This window comes from Pseudorasbora parva, chromosome 17 (genome assembly GCF_024679245.1).
Source record: "Pseudorasbora parva isolate DD20220531a chromosome 17, ASM2467924v1, whole genome shotgun sequence".
Lineage (NCBI taxonomy): Eukaryota > Metazoa > Chordata > Actinopteri > Cypriniformes > Gobionidae > Pseudorasbora > Pseudorasbora parva.
In genome coordinates, this window is record NC_090188.1 from 28,767,125 (window position 1) to 28,790,008 (window position 22,884).

A 22,884-nucleotide genomic window follows, 5' to 3' on the forward strand; every position below is an offset into this window, starting at 1 on the left:
AGCATGATAAGCAATATTCAGACAAGAACTTCATAAGCTGCCGGAAGATGTAGACCGTTTTCAAAGGTATAATATCAGATACAGGAAGCATTGGAGGAGTTCCAAATCTATAAATTAATAATGTGTTTTGAGCTGCAGCACAGCTAAAATGAAATATTTACATTCTGTCACTGGGATTTAGAACCAGTGCAAGTGACTGATACATAGACACACACACACACACACACACACACACACACACACACACACACACACAAACACACACACACACACACACAAACACACACACACACACAAACACACACACACACACACACACACACACACACACACACACACACACACACACACACACACACACACACACACACACACACACACACACACACACACACACACACACACACACACACACACACACACAGAAATATTTGAATGAGTAATATCTATTCAAGAAGAAATTGAATTCAAATAAAATTACTGGAACGTGTATAAAATAAATGTTACAAAAATAATTGCATTGATGCAGATAATACTGTGGATAGGACAACATGCAACCTTCCCACTCTGTACGAGACTAATCAAGTGACCTGGTTTGTACACAAGCCCTCTTTGCGCTGTTCCCAGGGAAAGACAGGGGACGGTTTGTCACTGCCTTTCAGGACAGCAGGGGGTAATGCCGCGGCAGACTGCGAGATTATTGCCCTGCATTATGTAGAACATGCAAACACATCTGTTTCCGTGACTGATTGCCCTTCACCAGCCATGCGAGCTCAGACTGACGCAGGAAACAGTCAGGAGGAACACTCAGGTGTCGGCTGCATATGGTAAGTTCGTACATAGCCAACGGTGTATGATCACAGGACATGTGTTTATCACTCTTCAAAGAGAGTCTTGACATTGCAGTGACACATTCTGTATTTTGATCATGACTCTTCATCTTAAAAAAAGAAAGACAAATAAAAGATTCCACAAAATCAAAGTTGGACCTTGAACGGGCTCTTTGCTTCCAACTTCTATGAAGCCCATCCCTCTGAAAAACGCATTGGTCTTAGATTGGTTAGATGGCCAAATGTAGTTTTATGTGTTATTATTGGCTGAAGTGCCAGACACAATTTGGTCGGAAAGGCCACGCCCCTTACTATTACAGGCAGAAGTCACATCTGCGGTGTAAATAATGGCGTCAATATTGCCATACCAATTTAAGCCCGACTCAGACCCAGATAGCGGAGATGAAGGTCAAGCAGAACCTCTGCACGCGAGGCTTTTAATGGACATTAGTGAATGCTAAGTATTTTCGTATTTAAAGTATTTTTGTAGTGTCACTGTCACTGCTGTTAGTTATCTTTTCATATCCTTGTTAAAGTTTTACTGTATCCGAATACACAGCTGAGTAGCTTGTTTGTAAAGGTATTGTTTTATTTGTAGCATGAACAACTTGTTTATACAATATATTTTATATAAATAAACGATGTTCGCAGGGGCAGTGTTTATGCTAATAGCAAGGCTTTATATATAAACTTTATTGCAGACATAGGTCCATATAACACATCAAACAGTACATTAAGATACAAAGGGGATACAAAATATACATAAAATATACAGGATATACCGGCTATACAGGCAATAGAATATACAGGCTATTGCACCAATGTCGTCTTAACCTAGAAGTGTATCTATAACAACTTTTCAAAGGACTGACTAGGGCTTCAATTATATGGTTCACTGATTTGTCCAGGCGACACATAAAACGAAACATCAATTGTCTTAAAAGTGCCTCCCAAGTTGGCACCCTAATAGACACAAACAAATGGCTAGCACTATGCCACCTAGGGACACAAAGCAGCAACCGCATTGCATCATTGTATGCTACCTTGAGCCTCTGCACACTCTTTTTCTTATAGTTAGACCACAGTTGCGCAGTACACAGTGGTGTTATATAAGATCTAAACAGAGAGCACTTCACAGAGTCAGAGCACATAGAAAACTTCCTAATTAGCATATTAGCTTGAGAATAAATTTTACATCGCTGACGATAAAGATCTTTGTCATCCGTCCAATCATCAGATATGACAAATAAAAGATCGGAAAAGTTAATTTCCGGTCCTCATCACTGGTTTATGATGTCACCAACCCGGAAAAGAAGCTTGTTGTAGTCCAAACCAGACGTTTTTGAAGGCAATAAACTGCCATAAATTTAAAAGACAATATCTCTGTTTGCATTAAACTTTCAGCGCTGCAACTTTGCAGATAGTGTTTATGCTCAAGCAGCAACACTAATTAAAGTTAAAAAAGTAAAATCGCATGCAACCACTTCTTTAACGTGTATGATTTTCAGTTTATATCTGTCACCATTTACAAAGGCTGTAAGTATAATATGCTTCCAGTTTTAAAATGTTACGATTTTAAAAGCGGTGTAGAGTATCCAAGCCTTAAAGCTTACTCTATATTTTATTGCATTGTGCTTTCCTTCTTTGACGAGTTCCCCAGTCCCTGCTGCTGAAAAACACCCCCACAACATGATGCTGCCACCACCACACATTACTGTTGGGATGGTATTGTGCAGGTGATGAGCAGGAGTTTCCTCCATACTTCACATTTGGAACTGATGTTTATCAGACCAGAGAATCTCGTTTTTCCCAGTCAGGCCACTCTGCCATAATGTCCAGAATGGTGAAGTGTGGCAGTAATGTTTGTCCTTTTGTAAATTGATCCCATCTCCATATATGATCATGAAGCTCAACAATAGTGACCATCAGCTGCTTAGTCACAACTGTAAACAAATCCTTAATCCAATGATTGCTCAGTTTGGTCAGGAGACCAGCTCTAGGAAGAGTCCTGGTAGATCCAAATTTCACCCATTAAAGATTATGGAGACTACTTGCTTCTGTGAACCTTCAATACGGCATAGTTTTTTTTGTGGTCTTCCCCAGTTCAGGGTCTTGACACAATCATGTAACTGAGCTCTTTTGGCAGTTATTTTGACCTCATGGCTTAGTGTTTGCTCTGATATGCATTTTCAGCTGTTAGACCTTTTATTGAGAGGTGTGTGCCTTTCCAAACCATAACCATTCAACTGAATTTGCCACAGGTTAACTTCCCTCGAAATGTAGTAACATCTACAAGAGAAATTAGAATGCTTCTGATCTAAATTTCAAGTGTCCCAGATATGATTACTTATGCAATTTAATTATTTTATATAAGTTTTTAATTTTTAATTAATTAATTATCACAATTGTGCTTTGTCATTATGGTGTATGGAGTGATGGTTGATTTGAAAAAAAATAGGGAATACTTTCTTCGTCTTCAAAAGTCTTGGGTGAAATATATTTTATGCACAACAAGCACAGCCTTCATTTGATCAGTAAAACAGTAATATCGTGAAATATTATTTCAATTTAAAATAGCATTTCTCTATTTAATTGATCTTTTTTAAAAAACAAAATGTATTCCTTAATGGCAAAGCTATTGATAGCCATTACTCCAGTCTTCAGTGTCACGTAACCGCTTAGAAATCATTTAAATCTGCTGACTTCATGCAAAAAAAAACAACAAAAAAACATCATCTTATTATTGCTATCTTATTATCAATGTTGAAATCAGTTGTGCTTCTTAATATTTTTGTGGAATCTGTAATTCATTTAAATGTTTTTGGATAAATGGAAAGTTACACAAATACTTTTATATTTTACTGTCACTGTTAATCAATTGAATGTGTACTTGCTGAATAAAAGCAACACACGCGCCAGAGTCCTGCACGGGTCCATTTTTGGAGACCCGCCCCCGCCCGTACCCGCAAGGTTTAGCACCAGATCCGACCCGTGACCCGTGAAAATTTCAAAATTAAATCCGTACCCGCCCAGACCCGTTAATATTTGGCCCGTTACCCGACCCGTGCCCGCGATAAATCACACACGCTAAAACATTCAAATTAAAATGCTTAATTTTTTTATCCTACACCTCTCTCAACATCAACAGCGTCATGAATGGGCTAATGAAACAGGCAAAAGTGCCTTTAAAGACTCATTGTCAACAATTTCATATAGCTACTCCACTCACCAGCTTTACTTTTACTTCATCCATTGCTACTCCTGCAACGCTCGCATCTGCGCTACGAGAGGCATCAACTAAAGTTTCAATGTCGCAGTGGTGGTGACGTGATGGGTCAAATGGTATATCATTGTTGCGTGTATGTGTAATGGTAATTTGGACATAGAAATTGTAATAGCCTACAAAATGTTGGATGGGGGAAGAAGGAGCTGGGAACCAGCGAACATTTAAAAGACTTAACCAAACAAAACGAAAGTAACGTGAGTAGCCCTTCATGGACATCTCCCATGCGCACACGCATAATAAAACGTAAACACAACTCAACGTCAAATCCAGGTCTGGTGATCTCTCGTCCTTATATGCTTCCGAGCTCCCTCAGAGGACTCGAGACCGGTGTGGCTCGCAGGTGACGCTCATTCACAATCACGCCCTGGTCTCTCTCTCTCTCGCTCTCGCGTTCACTTTGCCACAGAAATATTGCACATATTTTTCATCCGCCCATCCGCGCTACTACCCGCCCGCACAGAGTTAATTATCCGCCCGCATCCCCGCCCGTGAATTTTATAAATGTCATAATCCACCCGTTTTAGCCACTTTTATGCGGGTACCCGCGGATACCCGCGGGTACCCGACCCGTTGCAGGACTCTGACACGCGCACACGCACACACGCGCACACGCGCACACACACACACGCACGCACACACGGATTAGGAGCTTGTTCATGGGCATTTTTAACCATTCTTCAAGAAGTGCATTTGTGAGATCCAGCACTGATGTTGGACGAGAAGGTCTGTCTGCGAGTAATCTTTGCTCCAATTCATCCCAAAGGTGTTCTATAAGGCTAAGATCAGGTTTGGCTTGTTGGAACAAGGCAAGGCAAAGTTTAAGCACATTTCATACACAATGGCAAATCAAAGTGCTTTATATATAAATTAATTAAAATAGTGATAACATATGCATAAGAAATAAGAGTACCATGTGTAAGAGCTAAAATTAAAACAAGGAAAATTAAAATAAATAAAAGATAAAAGATAAATAAAATAAAATAAAAATTAAATGGTGAGAAATAGACCCCTATCTGCCTGATTCTAAATTCGGGTACCCCTATCTTAGATGGAAGAGATGGCGCAGGTTTGCAATGTCTCCTGGACCTTACAAGTCAGTCCAAGACGGGCTCCTGTAGGGGACGTTATCTTTGCCCCTCAGGGCCTCCCCTTTCTTGAGTCTGCTTCTTTACACCATTAACAAGCATAATGAAGTGACGCACACTGCTCTCCTTTTCCAATCTCCTCCAGTAAGACAGCTCTAACCAACAATAATAATCAACAGAAACATAAGAAATAGAAATATACAGTTGTAAATAGAATTACAAAAAAATTAAATGATAAATAGATACAATAATAACAACTAAAGATAAGAACAAAGGTAAAATAAAAAGAATAAAAAGATGATGCATAGATAAGATAAGGTGCAATAAGTGGGATGTACAGTGACAGTGCTCATTCAGTAAATGCACAGCTAAACAGATGTTTTGAGTCTGGATTTGAATGTTGCTACTGTTGGAGCACATCTGATCTGTTCAGGAAGCTGGTTCCAACTACGGCTGGCATAATAGCTAAACGCAGACTCTCACTTTGAGTGAACTCTTGGTATTTCTAACTGACTTGATCCTGCTGATCTGAGTGATCTGTTGGGTTTATATTTAATCAACATATCTGCAATGTATTGAGGTCCTCATTGAGAGATTTATAAACAAGTAGTAGTACTTTAAAATCTATCCTAGATGTAACTGGAAGCCAGTGTAAAGACCTGAGGACTGGTGTGATATGGTCATATTTTCAGGTTCTGTCCGCAGCGTTTTGTACGAGTTGCAGCTGTCTAATGGTCTTTTTGGGAAGGCCGGTGAGAAGACCATTACAATAGTCCACCATGCTGGTGATGAAAGCATGAACGAGTTTCTCTAAGTCTTGCCTGGAGAAAAAGCATCTAATTCTTGCAATATTTTTCAGATGATAGTATGCCAATTTAGGTATTGTTTTGACATGACTACTGAAACTCAGGTCTGACTCCAAAATCACACCAAGATTCCTGACTTGATTTTTTGTTATTAGACATTTAGCCTCGAGATATGCGTTCATCTTTGTTTCCAAATGTAGTGATTTTAGTTGTCTTTGTTTAACTGAAGATAGTTTTGGCACATCCAGTTGTTATTTTCATCAATGCATTTGCACAGGGAGTCAATAGGGCGATAGTCATTTGGTGATAGTGCCAGGTAGATCTTGGTATCGTCAGCATAGCTGTGCTAAGCAATTTTGTTCTTTTTCATTATTTGGCTCAGTGGCAGCATATACAGGTTGAATAGGAGTGGTGCAAGAATTGAGGTTGAATAGGAGTGGTGCAAGAATTGAAGAATTGTGGGACTCCGCATGTCATGGATGTCCACTCAGACTTATGGTCACCTATACTCACATAATAACCTCTCCCTTTTTAGTATGACCTAAACCATTTGAGGACCATCCCAGAGAGCCCAACCTAGTTTTCCAGCCTGTCAAAAAATATGCTGTGGTCAACAGTACCGAAAGCAGCACTGAGGTCGAGTAGAACCAGAACTGATGTTTTGCCTGTATCAGTATTTAAGCGAATGTCATTAATAATCTTTATGAGTGCTGTCTCTGTGCTGTGATGCGGTCGGAAACCATATTGAAAATTGTCAAAGTATCCGTTTGAGTTTAAGAATTTGTTCAGCTGACTGAAAACAACTTTTTCAATGATTTTGGCTATGAAGGGGAGATTTGAGATTGGTCTGTAGTTGCTCAATATGGAGTTATCCAGATTTCTCTTTTTCAGAAGAGGCTTAACTATTGCAGTTTTAAGGGAGTTTGGAAAAGTCCCATAGAGAAGTGAGGAGTTTACCACTTCTAGGAGATCTGCTTCTCAACAGTTAACCACACTTTTGAAAAAAGAAGTCTGAAGTGTGTCGAGGGCACAGGTTGATGTTTTAAGGTGCTGTACTGTTTCTTCTAAAATTTTACCATCAATTACTTCGAAATTAGACATAGTAACTTTCTGATGTTGTGGTCTGATCTGACTGACCCCAGAAGCAACTCGATGATGTGCTGATCGCCTTTCTGATTTGATTTTCTCGGCGAAGAAGGAAGCAAACTCACTGCATTTGCTGTCAGAGAGCATGTCGCTGGGAATGCGTTTTTGGCGGTTTGTTAGTATCTCTGCAGTAGCAAAAAGAGTGTGCATGTTGTTTATAATATTTGAGAAGATCTGTCCTGTCTAGCTTTGCCTAGTTCCACATTGAAAGCATGAAGGCTGTCTTTATAGATTTAATAATGAACCACAAGATTTGTCTTCCACTACATGCATTCAGATTTCCTGCATTGTCTTTTCATTATTTGCACTGCTGTTGAACAGAAAGGAGGGCCATCCCCAAACTGTTCCCACAAAGTTGGGAGCATGAAATGTCTAAAATGTCTTGGTATGCTGAAGCATTACGATTTCTTTTCACTGGAACTAAAGAGCCAAGCCCAACACCTGAAAAAAACCCCACACCATAATCCTCTTCTGTGCACTGTGCGCCTCAGCATGTGCCATGATTTCTTGTGGCTGAGTTGCTGTTGTTCCCAATGGCTTCCACTCTGTTATAATACCACTAACAGTTGACCATGGAATATTTAGTAGTGGGGAAATTTCACAAATGAACCTATTACACAGATGGCAACCTATCAGGGTATCACAGTTGAATTGACTGAGCTCCTGAGAGTGACCCATTCTTTCACAAATGCGTGTAGAAATGTGATTGGAAAACCTGAATTCAATGATTTGGAGGGGTGTCCCAAACCTTTTGTTAATATAGACTACTATATTATTATATACACTATATAAATACAGTCTGCAGAACATCCAGATAATCTACTCAATTTGCCTTATAGAGATATTAAAAAAAGCAAGATGTTAATTAGACACCACTCACCATATTGCAACATTATGAGATAATTTGACAAAAATGTAACCCTGGTATTATACTTGGTTCAGCTTTTAGAAAGACACTGTTGCTAATACGGTTCACAGAGGTCATCCTGAATTCAGTTATATAAAGATGCTTATTTAAATGAACTTGGTGACCAAGGGGTATTATATAAGACAGTCAAGAAACGGAAAAACCAAGAACATTTGTGTGTTTGGGTAGAATGGAGGTGAACCAGAGGTCAATGCTACAAAGCAAGAGAAAGAAGAAAACCACTGAAAATGTTCTGAAAACATGGCGACACACATAGCCGTTAAACTGAGTCAAATGCCTTCCTGACACACTCCTCTTCCAACAGATATAATGAGCTGCCATCACTACTGACCATTTCGGCTGCAAGGAAAGTGAGCTTCTAGAAGCAAATGTGTATGAATAATTTAACAAGGTAAGTGTTCTTCATGTCAGTTTAAATAAGGGCGCATCCAGAGAAGCAGACAGCAGACAAAAAGAGTTTCTGACTTCAGGCTTGCGTTTTACTGAAACCATAGTCATCTGATATGATTAATTAAGCAATGCAAGCCCAGATATTTAACAATACTGACCAAAGACAGCATTTTAAATTCAAAGATCTGTAAACATGACATGAGGCCACAGCTCACTGGAGATCCAAAATGGAGAGGCCGATCTTCCAAACGTGCTGGATTGCCTGTTTAGTGGGCCAAGCACTCGATTATACACTTGGGCGGGCGTGACACACTCAGTAAAAGAGTTTAGTGCTCAGCTCGACAGCGAGGTGAATGATGTCGCTTTACGGGAATGAAATGAACGGCTGATGTACAGCTGTTCACTCTTGCCCTCCGCATGCTCCAGCCGTTACCCGGTGGAGGTGGGCAAAATCTGTCTCAAAGTCAAAGGATTACAACCGTTAAAGCCATGAATCACTGTCAGAACTCAACACTAGTAAGGAGACTTAAAACAGGAAGCCAGGTACTTTAAATGCCTACATCATGTCCAAATCCAGTCATATACGTTTTTGGAAAGTTTAAGTGGATGAGAGAGAAAAGGGATGAGGACATCTGAGGTGAAGTACCATTTAGGGAGATAACACAGAAAGAGAAATGACAGAGCAGAAGCAAATGCAAGGAAAGAGGGAATATGTTTGAGAACCATCTGCTGAGAAAAAACTAGCCTGCTAACATCAGCTGCTGGCTTGGAGAAAAGGCCCATTCTTTGCGTCAACATGCTCCATTTGCTCGCCTCAGCTAACTGGGATTACCATTAGGACATCTTCCAGGGCTATTATCTGCCTTACATGAGTGCAGCTAGTTTTACCCTTTTAAAGTAAATGTGGACTGTTATTTCATTTTTGACGCAGAGGCTAAGTACTCTGCATGTGACGTCACAAGAAAATAAAAGCTGTTGCCTTTCAGACTAAAAATGAATGATTACATACAAGATATCTAACCAGCATATCAAAAGAATCCCATGTGATCAAAGAGAAAACAGTCGATTTGTTTACAGGAAACCAGGAGGAGAAAATAAAAGAAAGAACAGTCATCACCACAGAAAAAGACCATTCAAACACAAACCAAATATCGCGACTGGAATGCTCAATGGCTCGTCACATAAAAGATATATGAATTCATATATATCATGTATAAATTCACAGAGCATTTTAGTGAAACAGACTTTTCCGAGATGAGTTCTCTGAAGTCTCTGACTTCTGGCTTGCTTTCAGAGTAAAAATAGTCATCTGATAGCATTAATAAAGCAATGCAAACCCAGATATTTTAACATTACTGACCAAAGACAGCATTTTAAATTCAAAGATCTGTAAACATGTCATGAAACCGGAGACCCAAAATGGAGAAGCCGGCCCTCCACAGGCTATCACTTCCGTTTTCTTTATTATTTCCTATGGCAGATTGTTTCAGAGGGCTGGAAAGGGCGATTAGTGGGAGACAACTTTCTGTTTTTCAACTTTTCCGCATTGCATCGGTTTGAATGCTGAATCAAGTCTTCATATGCCTTGTCAAAATTAAATCGAGGGCAAGCTGAGATCATCTTCCTTTTGATAAAAATGACGACAGAATGCGAACGAGTCACAAACCATCTCAATACCTAGCCTCTATGTGGTTATTGGATGGCGTTATTATTAGTCAACAGCGGTTTGTTTTCAAAGACTTGGATTGCAAGAAGAAACGGACACGAGATGCACATCACTTGGACCAGTATGTGAATCAGATTAGTTATCTGCTTGCTGTTTGTTTGTTTATTGGAGACACAATAGCTGTTTGTGCTTGATGTGTAAAGCGGTTCTGTTTGTTTCGATAAACTACGGTAGACTGGAAATGAAGAGTGTATGTCATGTGTATTACATGCAGTCCTGGTATTTGCACAATACCAGTTGTATGTGCCGCTGAGGTTATTTGATGAGATAAAATGAATGAAGATGAGACTGATGCGGTTATTGAGAGCAAAAGGGAGCATAATATCACAGCAATGGCTTGGGAGTTAAAGGTTAAATCACAACAAAGGAACTGTAAATCCTTAGTGAATAATACATAAAAAAATGCTATCCAAATGCATATGAAAAACAAATAAATTCATCTAAGGTTTATTCTTTACTGGAAACATTGAATATGATGAGAGCTAATGCCACGATAGTGTGATTCCTTTACTTTCCGTTGAACAAATAAACCAAAATAAATGGTATGGCTCCATGAATGGTTTTACTGTTCAACAAAGGGTTTAAAGAATATGTGGAGCAATGGCTGTCTGATCTTAAACTTAAGAAAACTTCACTGACTCCAACCGTAGCAGTAGTGTCTGAACAGAGTAATGAATGTCCTCTGTCATCTCATTCTGCAACAGATGGAATACAGATATGACTATGGATGTTCAAAGGCAATTTCCTTTAAATTATCCTTTGTCTGCTCTGCTACTGCAACCTCTAATGCAAATTCACAAAAGACTGAATCAAAGTGAGAAATGTAATGCACTAACTTGTGACCATTCCATGGATGAGCTCAAATCCACCGATAGTATCTCAAATGTATACAGTAAAATAGCTCCTTTTCTGGTTCACGATCTAGTACAGGGGTGTCCAAACTCGGTCTTGGAGGGCCACTGTCCTACAAAGTTTAGCTCCAACTTGCCTCAACACACCTGTCTGGAAGTTTCTAACTTCCTGGGTTTGGAACTAAACTATGCAGGACAGTAGCCCTACAGGAGCACTATTGGACATCCCTGATCTAGTAGATCATCTACATCATCTGCCCGTCTTCAAGCTGCAGCTGTATGATTTATAAGCCTTTTGAAAAGTGGGGACATGGGTAATGTCTTCATATTTCACCCTCTCCTGTAATACCTGTGTCATACCAGGCGGCTTCATTAGCAAGTCAACAAATGCTGCAACAGCAGCATGCAGTGGAAGAAGACGAAGAAGACGAACACGAAGAAGAACACGAAGACAAAGAAAAAGACGAAGAAGAAGAGTGTTTAAAGGGATACTTCACCACTTTTTCATATTAAACTGTTTTTCCCTTAATTAAAACGAGTTGATACATACCTCTCTCATCTGAGTGCGTGCACTTAATCGCTCTGACGTGCGGTGACATTCTGATAGCATTTAGCTTAGCCCACTAAACCCAGTTCATTCTCTACCGTACCAAACAGAGATCAAGTTAGAAGCGACCAAACACCTCCACGTTTTCTCTATTTAAATACAGTTATATGAATAGTTGAACGATCAAGTATGATGAATAAAATGTGACGCTTTAAAAAGTGGATTAAAAAGGAGAACTATAATGTATGGCAGAATAACACTTCTGAGAGTACTTTGACTCGGTGCAGTAAAAAGTCCCGGCTGAAACATCCTCCTTCACATCTACCCCTCACTCTCTCATTTCTGTCAATAGGGGAGAGCGGGAGATGTGAGGGAAGATGTTTCAGCCGGGACTTTTTACTGCACCGAGTTGAAGTACTCCCAGAAGTGCTATTCCGCCATACATTCTCCTTTTTAATCCGCTTAGAAAAGCACCAGGTTTTATTTTGTGTCACCATACTTGATCGTTCAACTATTCGTGTAACTGTATTTAAATAGGGAAAACGTGGAGGTGTTTGGTCGCTTCTAACTTGATCTCTGTTTGGTACCGTAGTGAATGAACTGGGCTTAGTGGGCTAAGCTAAACGCTATCAGATCGTCACCGCGCATCAGAGAGATTAAGTGCACGCACTGAGACAAGAGATTGCAATAAGTCATTTTCAGTTTCACACTGTAAAAAGAAAAAGAAACAAAAATATCTTCAGCATACATGGAGAAAGTGCATTTTTGGAAGGCCATAAAACATGAGGATACAAAGGCTTTACAAGATTATCTGGGCCAGTCTTCTAGTTAAATCTAAGGATGAAAACATGGTTGAAAACAATTTTTTTTAGATCCAGGTAGTTTGGCAAACTTCTGTATGGAAAGTCTCATGAATAAGCTTAATCTTTCCAGCAAAAAAAACGTAATATTCTGCTTAAAACCCTGATTCAAGATACATATTTATACCATTATGTTCTTAAGGATCTAGAATATGCTGGATTTGATCACACATTACTGTTTACTTCCTGAGATCTATACCCAGAAAAATATGCCAGTATCTAAATTAAGTATTCCCAATGCAGAGCGATCTTGTTGGATGGCCTTATATAAATCACATACACTTGCCCTCAATTGCCCTCGGCATATTTCTTAAGTGCATAATTAGAACATCCCCAACTATTCTGAATTCATTGAAGTCTTTACTCAAGTCGTCTTTTGACCACTACAAAAACCTTAAAAGGTCAAAATCTTCTGCAGGAACCTTCACCTGATAGAACATAGACTCAATGTCAATGTGCATTTAAGGCATATTACTGTATACTGCTTTCATGAAAGATGCGATTTCCAAAGGATTTGTGGAAAGGTACTTGTGAAGGAACTTGAGAGGCATGATGGTTGTGCGTGGTTTACCATTCAAAAAAGAAAACGATCAGGGTTGTTTTTGAATGTAGTACCTCATTTCATATCATTGAATGGGCAAATACTTCAGGGACCGTACCTAAAAGCATTGTTTTAATAGGATTGAGAATAAAGTCTGTTGCCTTAATGACTGGCATTGAATTTATGTTCTATTAGGTGAAGGTTCCTGCAGAAGATTCTGACCTTTTAAGGTTTCTGTGGTGGTCAAAAGGCGATTTGAGTAAAGACTTCAAGGAATTCAGAATAGTTGGGGATGTTCTAATTATGGACTTCAGAAACTTGCAGAGGTCCATGAAGATTTGATTAATTGCAGGACAGAAGAGGTCATCCGGAATCACTTCTATGTGGATGATTGTCTTACTTCAGTGCCCACAGAATCTGATACTACACAGAAGACCGGATGAAAGAAGTAAAGGACCTTGACTTGAACCATGATGTACTTCCAATGAAAAAAAGTACTATGTGTACAGTGGTGTGCTAAATCTGAGATCTTCACATTTAAGGTAGTAGTCAAGGTGAGACCTTTTACAAGAAGCGAGATACTTTCTGTGATTAGTGCCATATGAGATCCTCTTGGATTTTTGCCTTCAGGAGATCTCTCTGCAAAGAAGATTCTTCAAGATGTTTGCAGGGAAGAGGTTGGGTGGGATAGTGTTATACCTATCAAATATGTAGAGAGATGGAAAAACGGGCTCAAAGATCTTCATGGCTTAGAGAAATTTGAGACAAAAAGATTTTTGAAACCTTAAGAGTTAGTCACGTCGGCTCAGTTACATAATTGCTCGGATGCCAGTGAGAAACACTTGCTAACAGAGTGTTTGATATCTTGAGAGAATCCAACACAACTTAATGGAGATGTACAAATTCTACCAACTATCCTGCTGACTTTGCCTAAAGTTAGATATTTTATTTAAGGAGCAGATGTGGACATTTGGCCCTCCTTTTCTTACAAGATAACAGGAAGAGTGCCTAATTTATTTGGCAAAGAGTCTGGTTCCAGACCCAGAAATTGAGCTAGAAGCTGTGGTTAACACGATTATTATATAGTGCTGTTGCACAGCTTATCAATCATTATTCATCATGGATATGTCTGAGGAAGGCTGTGGTCTGGATCCTGAGGAAAAATAAATCCTGGATCCTGAAAAAAATGCAACTAGCCTTAAGTAAAAGGAGAAAACAATTGAAGGAAACTCTTGATTGTACTAAATGGAATCAGTATGGAGGAAGGTGAAATGGAATTGCAATTTCAGAGGAATTGATATATTTTGCAAAGAGGTGAAGTCAAGCGGAGCAGTTCAGTATTGTCTTAATCCAATACTTAAGGCAGGTGTTATAAGAATGTATGAGCGGCTGGATAATGCAGTCATGCCTGAAGAATCGAAGCATGCAATAATACTGGCAAAGGACCTGCATATAGTATTTCTGAGCTACTTTTCACAATCAGGTCAGACACAGCAGATTAAACTACATGTTGGCTAGGCTACGTCAATGATATTGGATACCAGGAACATATTCAGCCATAAATTCTGTCCAGATGTGGAAGCTACAAACAATTTCAAGGAATAGCAGGTTCCCAGCAGATATCCTCAACAGATAAAGCACCATTTACTCAAGTTGGAGTTGATTGTTTCAGTCCTTTTGAGATCAAACGTGGAGGAAGCCACGATATGGAGTCATTTTTACTTGTTTGTCTATAGGCATCTTTACACAGCAAACGCGGCACAGAAACCGATTCTGAAGATGATTTAAAACTACAGTTTTAACAAAGTGTTGTAAATTAATTTAAAACAAATTATAAAATAATTTATAAAAATACGGAATTTTAAATAGTTTTGTTCTGCTTGCTATAAAGCGCTTTTGATGTTTGCCATAATTCTGTAGGCCTACTGTAATTCTGCAATTATTCTGTATGCTATGGTATAGTTATTTTATATTTCTTAATAAAATTGTGCCTGATTGACAATGCTATAAAGAAAGTATACATTATTACGGGTAGATTACCACAGGATTAAAAGTGGTCCAAAGTTTTTTTTCCAAAGAAACGGAAAGTCACTTTAGAGCAGTCACATCAAATGTTCAGGGGTGTCGCACCCGTTGGGGATACACCCACACTTTTCCCGGTGACAGGTTTCAACACCCGCTCTTTTCCGGCAGTTTTTCCGCAGTTTTGCAGAAACGCCATAGCCTACTGCATTCGCTCCTCACTCTGCAATTTTTTGCCATAGGCTACAGATAGCCTAGGTGCAATACATAATTATAAACTATAAACGTTCTACTTTTATGTCACATTAACAACAAAGGCCGTGGATTCTGGTAACATTGTTTATGCACTTAAAATTTTTCAAATGCTGTCTTAATTCTTTTTTTTTATTAATAAAAATTGTTTATTAAACGGAAAGTTTTTAAGCATTTCTAAATTCAGTTAATATTTCCAACAAATGAAATTTCGAGCCAAAATAATGAAGTGGTAAAAACTACCACCATGCAAATTAAATTTAGCCTTTCTCTTGCAGTTAGTAGGCTACAACCCGACTGGGGAACGGTATAATAAGCTAAATGTTCTAAATAAATATGCACATAGCCTAAAAATAATGATAATTAAAAAACAATGTTGCTTATAGACAAATTACAATACCATAAATGATTGAGTAGGCTATATTTCAAGTTGTTAGGCTGCACTATGCCTAAGGGAAAAATCCAAACTTCAGTCTATTTTAATGACATGTAGGACAGCAGATAATATATATTAGAAAATATTAAATCTAATATAAAATATTGTTCTCTCAAAGAGATTATTTTTGGAATATAGCTAATACTTGGTTGCACAGTGACGCCGACTGGGTTAAGCATTTACCGTTTCTGAGGAGAAATGTTGCAGTGCGTTGATCTGCCAGTCTCTTCAAAGGAAGATAATAAACAGCGAACACTACAGTGGTTAGCTTGACGATGTGAGGACTCTTTTACTTTAATTCCTAGATGGTTTGTCTCCTAGCTTCTTCTTGATTCTCGCGCCTAGTGAGCTGGCTGACAGGTGGTTGTCATGACAATGATGTAGTTTAAGGCGGCACAAGTTCGCGTTCATTTACACCGAATCAAAACCGTTTCTACGTCGCCTTTGATACTGGGGGCCGAGATGGGTCAGACCCGGCATATTTTAAGTCTGATTTAATGCGGCATTGCATCTTTACACCGAATTTTGAGCAGACACAGACCTGCTTTAGAGCTGCCTTAACTCGGCTGTGTAAAGATGCCTTATAAGAGCCATACACATCAATGTGGTTGTGTGCATCATAGATACAGATGATTTAATTCATGCTTTGAGATGGTTTATAGCAAAACGTGATCAAGTATCAGAATTACATTCATATAATTGAACCCACCTTGTTGGAGCCGAACAAGAATTGAGAGAAGCCATAAAAAACTGACACCATGATAACATCAGTGATGTTCTAATCCAGAAGAGTATCAAATGGATATTTAATCATCCACTGTATATCATCATAGAGGTGTTTGGGAGAGGATGATTCAATCAGTGAGGGTGCAGAGTTTACATGAAGAGGGTCTTCATATGCTTTGTGGAGTCAATTATCATTGGCCGTCCTAAATCCAGATCATCTATGGGTCCCAGGAATCTAGAGGATCTAACACCCAATCATCTGCTACTTTTAAAAACTCAAACATCTTTACCCTCTGGTTTATTTAACTCTTTCCCTGCCAACGTTTTAAAAAAAAGTCGCCAACCACCGCCAGGGTTTTTGACTATTTTCACAAAAATGTAATAGCCCATAAAATATTTTGTTTAATGAATATCTGAGCATACAATATATCAAAACAAAGAGCTGACCCTCTTCTTTTAAACAACGACAAAAAACATTTTATTCTAGCTTCATGGATACCTTTTTTATCAGCACTTGAATATGGGTAAGTTTCATAAAAAAAGCAATATTTTGAACAAAAATCAGAGAAATTCACGTTTTTGTGAAAGACTGTTTCCAGATCAGATTCAGAGCGATATGATTACCTGTGATCGCTTGTATTGCCTTTTTGTCTTATTCGCGTGTCTTGATCGGGAGATTCAGTACTCATTCAGAAGATGCCCAATAGCATCCCCCGCCCAACAGTGAAAACACGGACACCCGGAAAATTCCGTCTAGAAGCATTTTCTCACAAATAATGGAAAATTCTGTGTTGAGAGAGTTGAGGGAAGACTTGTGTGTGCGTCGCAGGTTACAAGTAGAGTACAGCTACAGAGCTACAGGAATGGTAGAAATGGCTCATAAAGAGAAGAATTGTTAAAGTGGGAAATGTTGTACTTGTTCTAAGCTTAACATCGGGTCTGTGATGGGCACAGAATCAGAATTTTATCTTCAGACTTTGATTCCATCCAGTCGAAAGAATATCAAACATGGTTGTTATTTCGAGACGATTTTAGAACACATTGTTTTCATTCATCATGCATACATGCATTCACGTGCTAGTTTGTTGTGTTTAGAATGACTTTAGTCTGAAAGCGTGACAATTTAGAAAACAATTTAGAAAGTCGTATGATGCCTAGTGTTTTAAAATCTGTTCTGATTTTAAGTTATGAAGTGTATTCTAGCCTTGTAATTCCAAACAAAAGTCCCCCATGGATTCTGTATCGCAATAATAATTTCTGTTTATGTATATAATGAATAAATCAGGTTTGTACACAACAACGGTAAATGGCACCTTATCTCTGTTTGGAAATTTTTAGGTTTAAGTTCAGAGCCAGTTCTCTGTAGTCCTTCAGGAAAGCGGCTCCACGGCTGTCAGACAGTCCCTGAGTGCACACTGAGTGCTTGTGCTTGAGCCACTGTGGTCAAGCACACCATCAGCGGAGCAAAAGGCATTTTCAAGACTGACAGTCACATGAATTTGTAATAAATAAAAATATTTTTTTTGTCTTGTGTTGACAAATTAATCTTTGTCATGTTATTACACATCACAGACTGCAGAACTGTGCTGAAGAGAAGCACATTTTCATTGTGGTTGGGTTCAGAAATTTGCTAAATTATTATATTGTACCACAATACATTTTAGTACCGCAATACTTTTTACCAGTACATTATGATACTAAATATGCACTTCAAAAATATATATTTTACATTTTCAACTCTTTTTTTTATTTATTGTTGATGCAATATGTAGCTGCATTTAAACAAAATTAAAACTGTACTCCTACTGTATATCACTATACAATATAAAAATGTAATAAAAATAATGTCAAGTGTGGTGGCTGCGATATATGTACACTTACAAACACCTGTTGCCATGATTTATGGAATGACTAATCGCAACAGTACGTTTGAGTCACATCATAACATCAGTTAATGGAAACGCCGTCATTTTACAATAGTTTTTTTTTTTTTTAAATCAACATTAAAGGGGTACTTGGGAAGATGAATCAGTATTTAAACTGGGTCATCAATGTAGTAGAAATGTGAAATTATTTTTGAAAAGAAATTTTGTCTCATAGGGATGAAAGACTACAATTCCCAGAATGCTTCGCTGCCCTGTGAGGCGACTGAGTTGGAGAAGACACTACAATTAAAAACTGAACGTGTCTGTTCAATATAATGAGTGAGTCACCGCGCGAGTACCACAGCACTTACTGCAAGAGTAAGATAAATGAGCTCTCATGATGAGAGCTGAGGTAATCGCGACAACACTCGCGGCATACATTCACAATGCGAGTTCAGTCTGGCTTAACTTTCATAGAAATTAATTTGAGAAGTTAAAAGACTTACATTGCTCACCATAGCTCCGTTTAAATGAGTGCCTGTAGCTGCGAGCTGAGCTCTGAGTGTGATCTCCCATCCCCCATGCACGGATTCAAAACATGCAGAAATGGCTCCCTCTGCTGGCTGTAGTCTTTAGCCTTTGGCCAAACATTCCTCCGATGATGCAAATATCGTCAATTTGCGTCATAGGAGGATTTTTTCCAGAAATAAAATGCATAAATCTCTTGTCTCATGGCAATATGAGGGGGGAAAGCACAATCATTTGAATATACTCCAGGGTTTCTACTGATACAAAGCCATATGCTAGTCGCTGAAGTAACCCTTTAAGAAAATACATTAGAAAATCTGTAGAGGAAACCAGGCTACTGATGCTCAGGATCTGTTGTGCAACAAATCCTCCAACATAATCTTGTCAGTCATCTCTCTTTACTGTCTTTTACTGTAGCATCCGTAGTCCAACTGAACTAAATGGTTTTCATTTCTAAAGAAAAAGCTAAATGACAGTGCTGTGGTGGGCAATTAATATAACCGGTGTATGAATGAACGGCAAATAACACTGGCAACATAGACTAATGCAGCAAGCCTAGGGTCAACCTTAACTTACAAAAGATTTGCCACCTATTTTGACAGTTGCTGATTTGAAATGCATTGCGAATTACATTTGAATCAGATCATGACTCACTGAATCTAACAGAATCTTGACAGCCATAAAGATTCCTATCCTAAACAAAATATGCTTTTAACATACAGTAAGTAAATATAAAACTCAAATAATGTGCAATGATAAACTTCTGGTTGCAGGCAACACAAAAACGCTGCCTGTGGTTTTACACACACAAAAAAAACACATTCACACATCACTCCCATCCCTGCAATCAGGCCTCTGATTACCGCTATTTAAAACTCAAGTGAGCATCTTCACAGCATCCGCATATCATTGACAATATTTACAAACTCTGTGCCCTGGCAAAAACACAAAATTTAGTAGAAAATTGCATGTATGCCAAATATTGAAAGCTTAAGAGATGCTTGTGAAAGAATGCTGAATGACGAGCATGACATCTGCGCATACAGTGAGGAACTCCTCAGGTCACATTGTCTACAACTCACCAGTCCTTTATTGAGACACATTCAATTACAGTCATTTCATCTCAATATTGTTTTAGCACACATTGAAAACACTATTTGTGGTATGTAGCCATTGGAAGTTGAAACGGTTCCATTTCCAATAGAGTTTCAAAAGAGAAGGAAGTGAAATCTTACCTGATACAGGTCCCTCCATTGCGGCAGGGTTGATGTTGGCAGACTGAAGCGTCACAGTTCTGAATATTTTGGCCTCTGACTGCTTCCCCCACCACATGCAGCTCTTTGGAGCCCATCTGCAGTTCGCGTATGCAGCCGATGAATCCAGAGACATTCCCACTGTTGGGGTGCAGCTCTGAGAGTGATGGAATGCCACCAAGAAAAATGGGGCCGAACACCACCTAAGTGTTGAGGGGAATAAATGTGAGATATGTTATGTAATGTAACAATAATGATGACAATAATCATGTTAGATTAGCCTGTGCTTAAATAAATTCAACATAGTACATAAAACAAAGGTCACTGAAGTATGATGTCAGTAGAAAGACATTTCCGTCTTGCAATTTTAACGTTAAATTCAATGTGTTGTTACTTTGTAATTATTTATGAGACTGGTAACACTAGTTTAGGGTCCAAATTCTCACTATTAACCAATTGTTTATTAGCATGAATATTAGAATTTAGGCTCTTTATTAGTACTTATAAAGCATATTAGTGTCTTATTCTAAATTACCATATTATTACTTCCTTAAAAGGTTAGTTCACCCTAAAATGAAAATTCTGTCATTAATTCCTTACTCTCATGTCGGACCTCTGTTCATCTTCGGAACATAAATGAAGATATTTTTGTTTGAAAACCGATGGCTCAGAAAAGCCTCCATTGACACCAATCATTTCACCAGTAATTTATTTTCTTAAGACACAAAAAGGTACTAAAGAAATTGTTACAAAGTCCACCTCACTACAGTGGCTCTACAATAATTTTATGAAGCGAGGAGTATAGTTTTTGTGCACAAAAAACAAACCGTAATAATCACTTATATAGTTATCGCCCGATTTCAAAACACTTTGAATCAGCGTATCGTTTCATGATTGAGATTGCGTGTCAAACCGCCAAACTACTGAAATCACGTGACTTTGGCGACTACTAAGTGTACACTACACTATTTAAGTTCTCAAAAATATATATTTTGAAAAAAGTCTTATGCTCACCAAGGCTGAATTTACTTTAAAAAATGCAGTGATATAATAAAATGTTTATATGTTCATAAAATGTAAAGGAAGAAGAAAAACTAAGACAGACCCTCTTGTCTTATTGTATCCTTAGTGACTGCCAAGTACCAACTCACAACCCTTAACAGACACATTTATACATATTTAATTGTTTTCAAAGCACACAAGGCCTATATAGCTTTCCAACAACACTTCAAACAGTCTATAAACTACACAAAGCCTATACAACCTGCAGATATAAAGCTGACCTTAAACTTTTAAATTGGGCTTTCCAAAGTTTGTCATCTTCTTGCCCATTTTACAGACATTTCGACAAACAGCGGCTCTTAAATCCCGGATTCTTTTTTATGTTTATGCAGCTCTATAAATGGATTTGTGAGGCCATTATATTCTGATTAAGTCTCTTATAGTCTGTTGAAAGTGGCTGATTATTGCAGACAGCTCTCTTTGAGGTTCTCATCAATTAGGACGCAAACATGAATCAATTATTTAATGTGAATGATCAAACTTCTCAAACTTAAAAAAAACAAAACAAATATCATTACACTAGCTCTCAAAAAGACCGATGTGTCTTATTTACAAAAATAATGGGATAATAACCTGCCTGACTGCACATAAACCATCCATCCATCCATCCATCCATCCTTCCATCCATCCATCCATCCATCCATCCATCCATCCATCCATCCATCCATCCATCCATCCATCCATCCATCCATAATTCATATTTACATTTATAATTTGTGATTTAAAAAAGAAAGTGAAAAATAATATTAATTCATAGATAAAATATATAGACTGTCACATTTATTGATATGATTGGTTTACCTCTGACACAGGCTCATCCATGTATATCTGCTGCCGATTAGCAGTTCCATTAGCCATAGATATTTCAATGATACAGAGCCGGCCATTGTCATGAGATGGCAATGCATAGCTAAAGGAGAGAGACAGAGAAGAGGGAAAACAGATCAAGAATGAGAAAGTAAGACAGAAACAGGGCAGGGGAGGAAGGAAGGAAAATCTCATTAGATCATGCAGCATTCACAATAAATCCATTTAAGCATAAAAACTACACAAATTGGTGAGGGGATTTCTGGGCTGCTACTAGGCCACTCCACTCCACGAAAAAAACCCACAACCCCCCCCATGAAAATATTCATCTTCCAGGCTTGTGTTCTGTATCCATCCTTTTCTATTTTACTACTCCAGCAATATATTCTCTCAATCATCTCAATGTCAAAAAAAGGCTCCTCCCTGCTTACAGGCTGAAAACGCAACAGTACATGCTGCTGAATGTTTTAGCAATCTCCCCCACAAAGCTTTCAACCGTGGTTTAACGGGATCCAACTGTTATTTAACAAAAACATCGCCATCCTCACTGAAAAATACATGTAATTGGACTCCACACGCGAAAGTCATGGATTTTCTCGCTGTCCAATCAGCTCTTTCAGGCACTTGAAAAACTTGAGACTTGCTTATTCGAGAATCAGCTTTTGATTTTATTCCATGTTTGGTTCAGGGCAAGAGGGGGGGATAAAAGTCCCCTCTCCTTTAATGACCAGATGCGAGCAATCAGGGCGATTGCCCTCATGCTAATTTGAAACAGCCTTGCAGGACACCTCCCTGAAGGCAATCAAAGCCCTACAACTTCAGGTAGCACTAATTACAACACTGGGGAAGTTATGAGAGTCGCTCTGCATACAGATTGACAAATTAATGCCCGATTGGGACTATGAGAAGGGAATTCAATGTGACTGACAGCCCGGCG

General features: G+C 38.6%; 1 protein-coding gene across 1 annotated transcript in view; it reads right to left on the reverse strand.

Moving 5' to 3' along the window:
- Positions 1-22,884, reverse strand: part of eys (eyes shut homolog) — a 376,512-nt gene that overhangs the window by 22,282 nt on the left and 331,346 nt on the right. Inside the window, exons 38-39 of the mRNA XM_067421808.1 lie at positions 21,942-22,050; positions 20,061-20,281 (exon numbers count right to left, since the gene is read on the reverse strand). Of these exons, the coding sequence (XP_067277909.1) occupies positions 20,061-20,281; positions 21,942-22,050 (330 nt within the window). The remainder of the gene's footprint in view (positions 1-20,060; positions 20,282-21,941; positions 22,051-22,884) is intronic.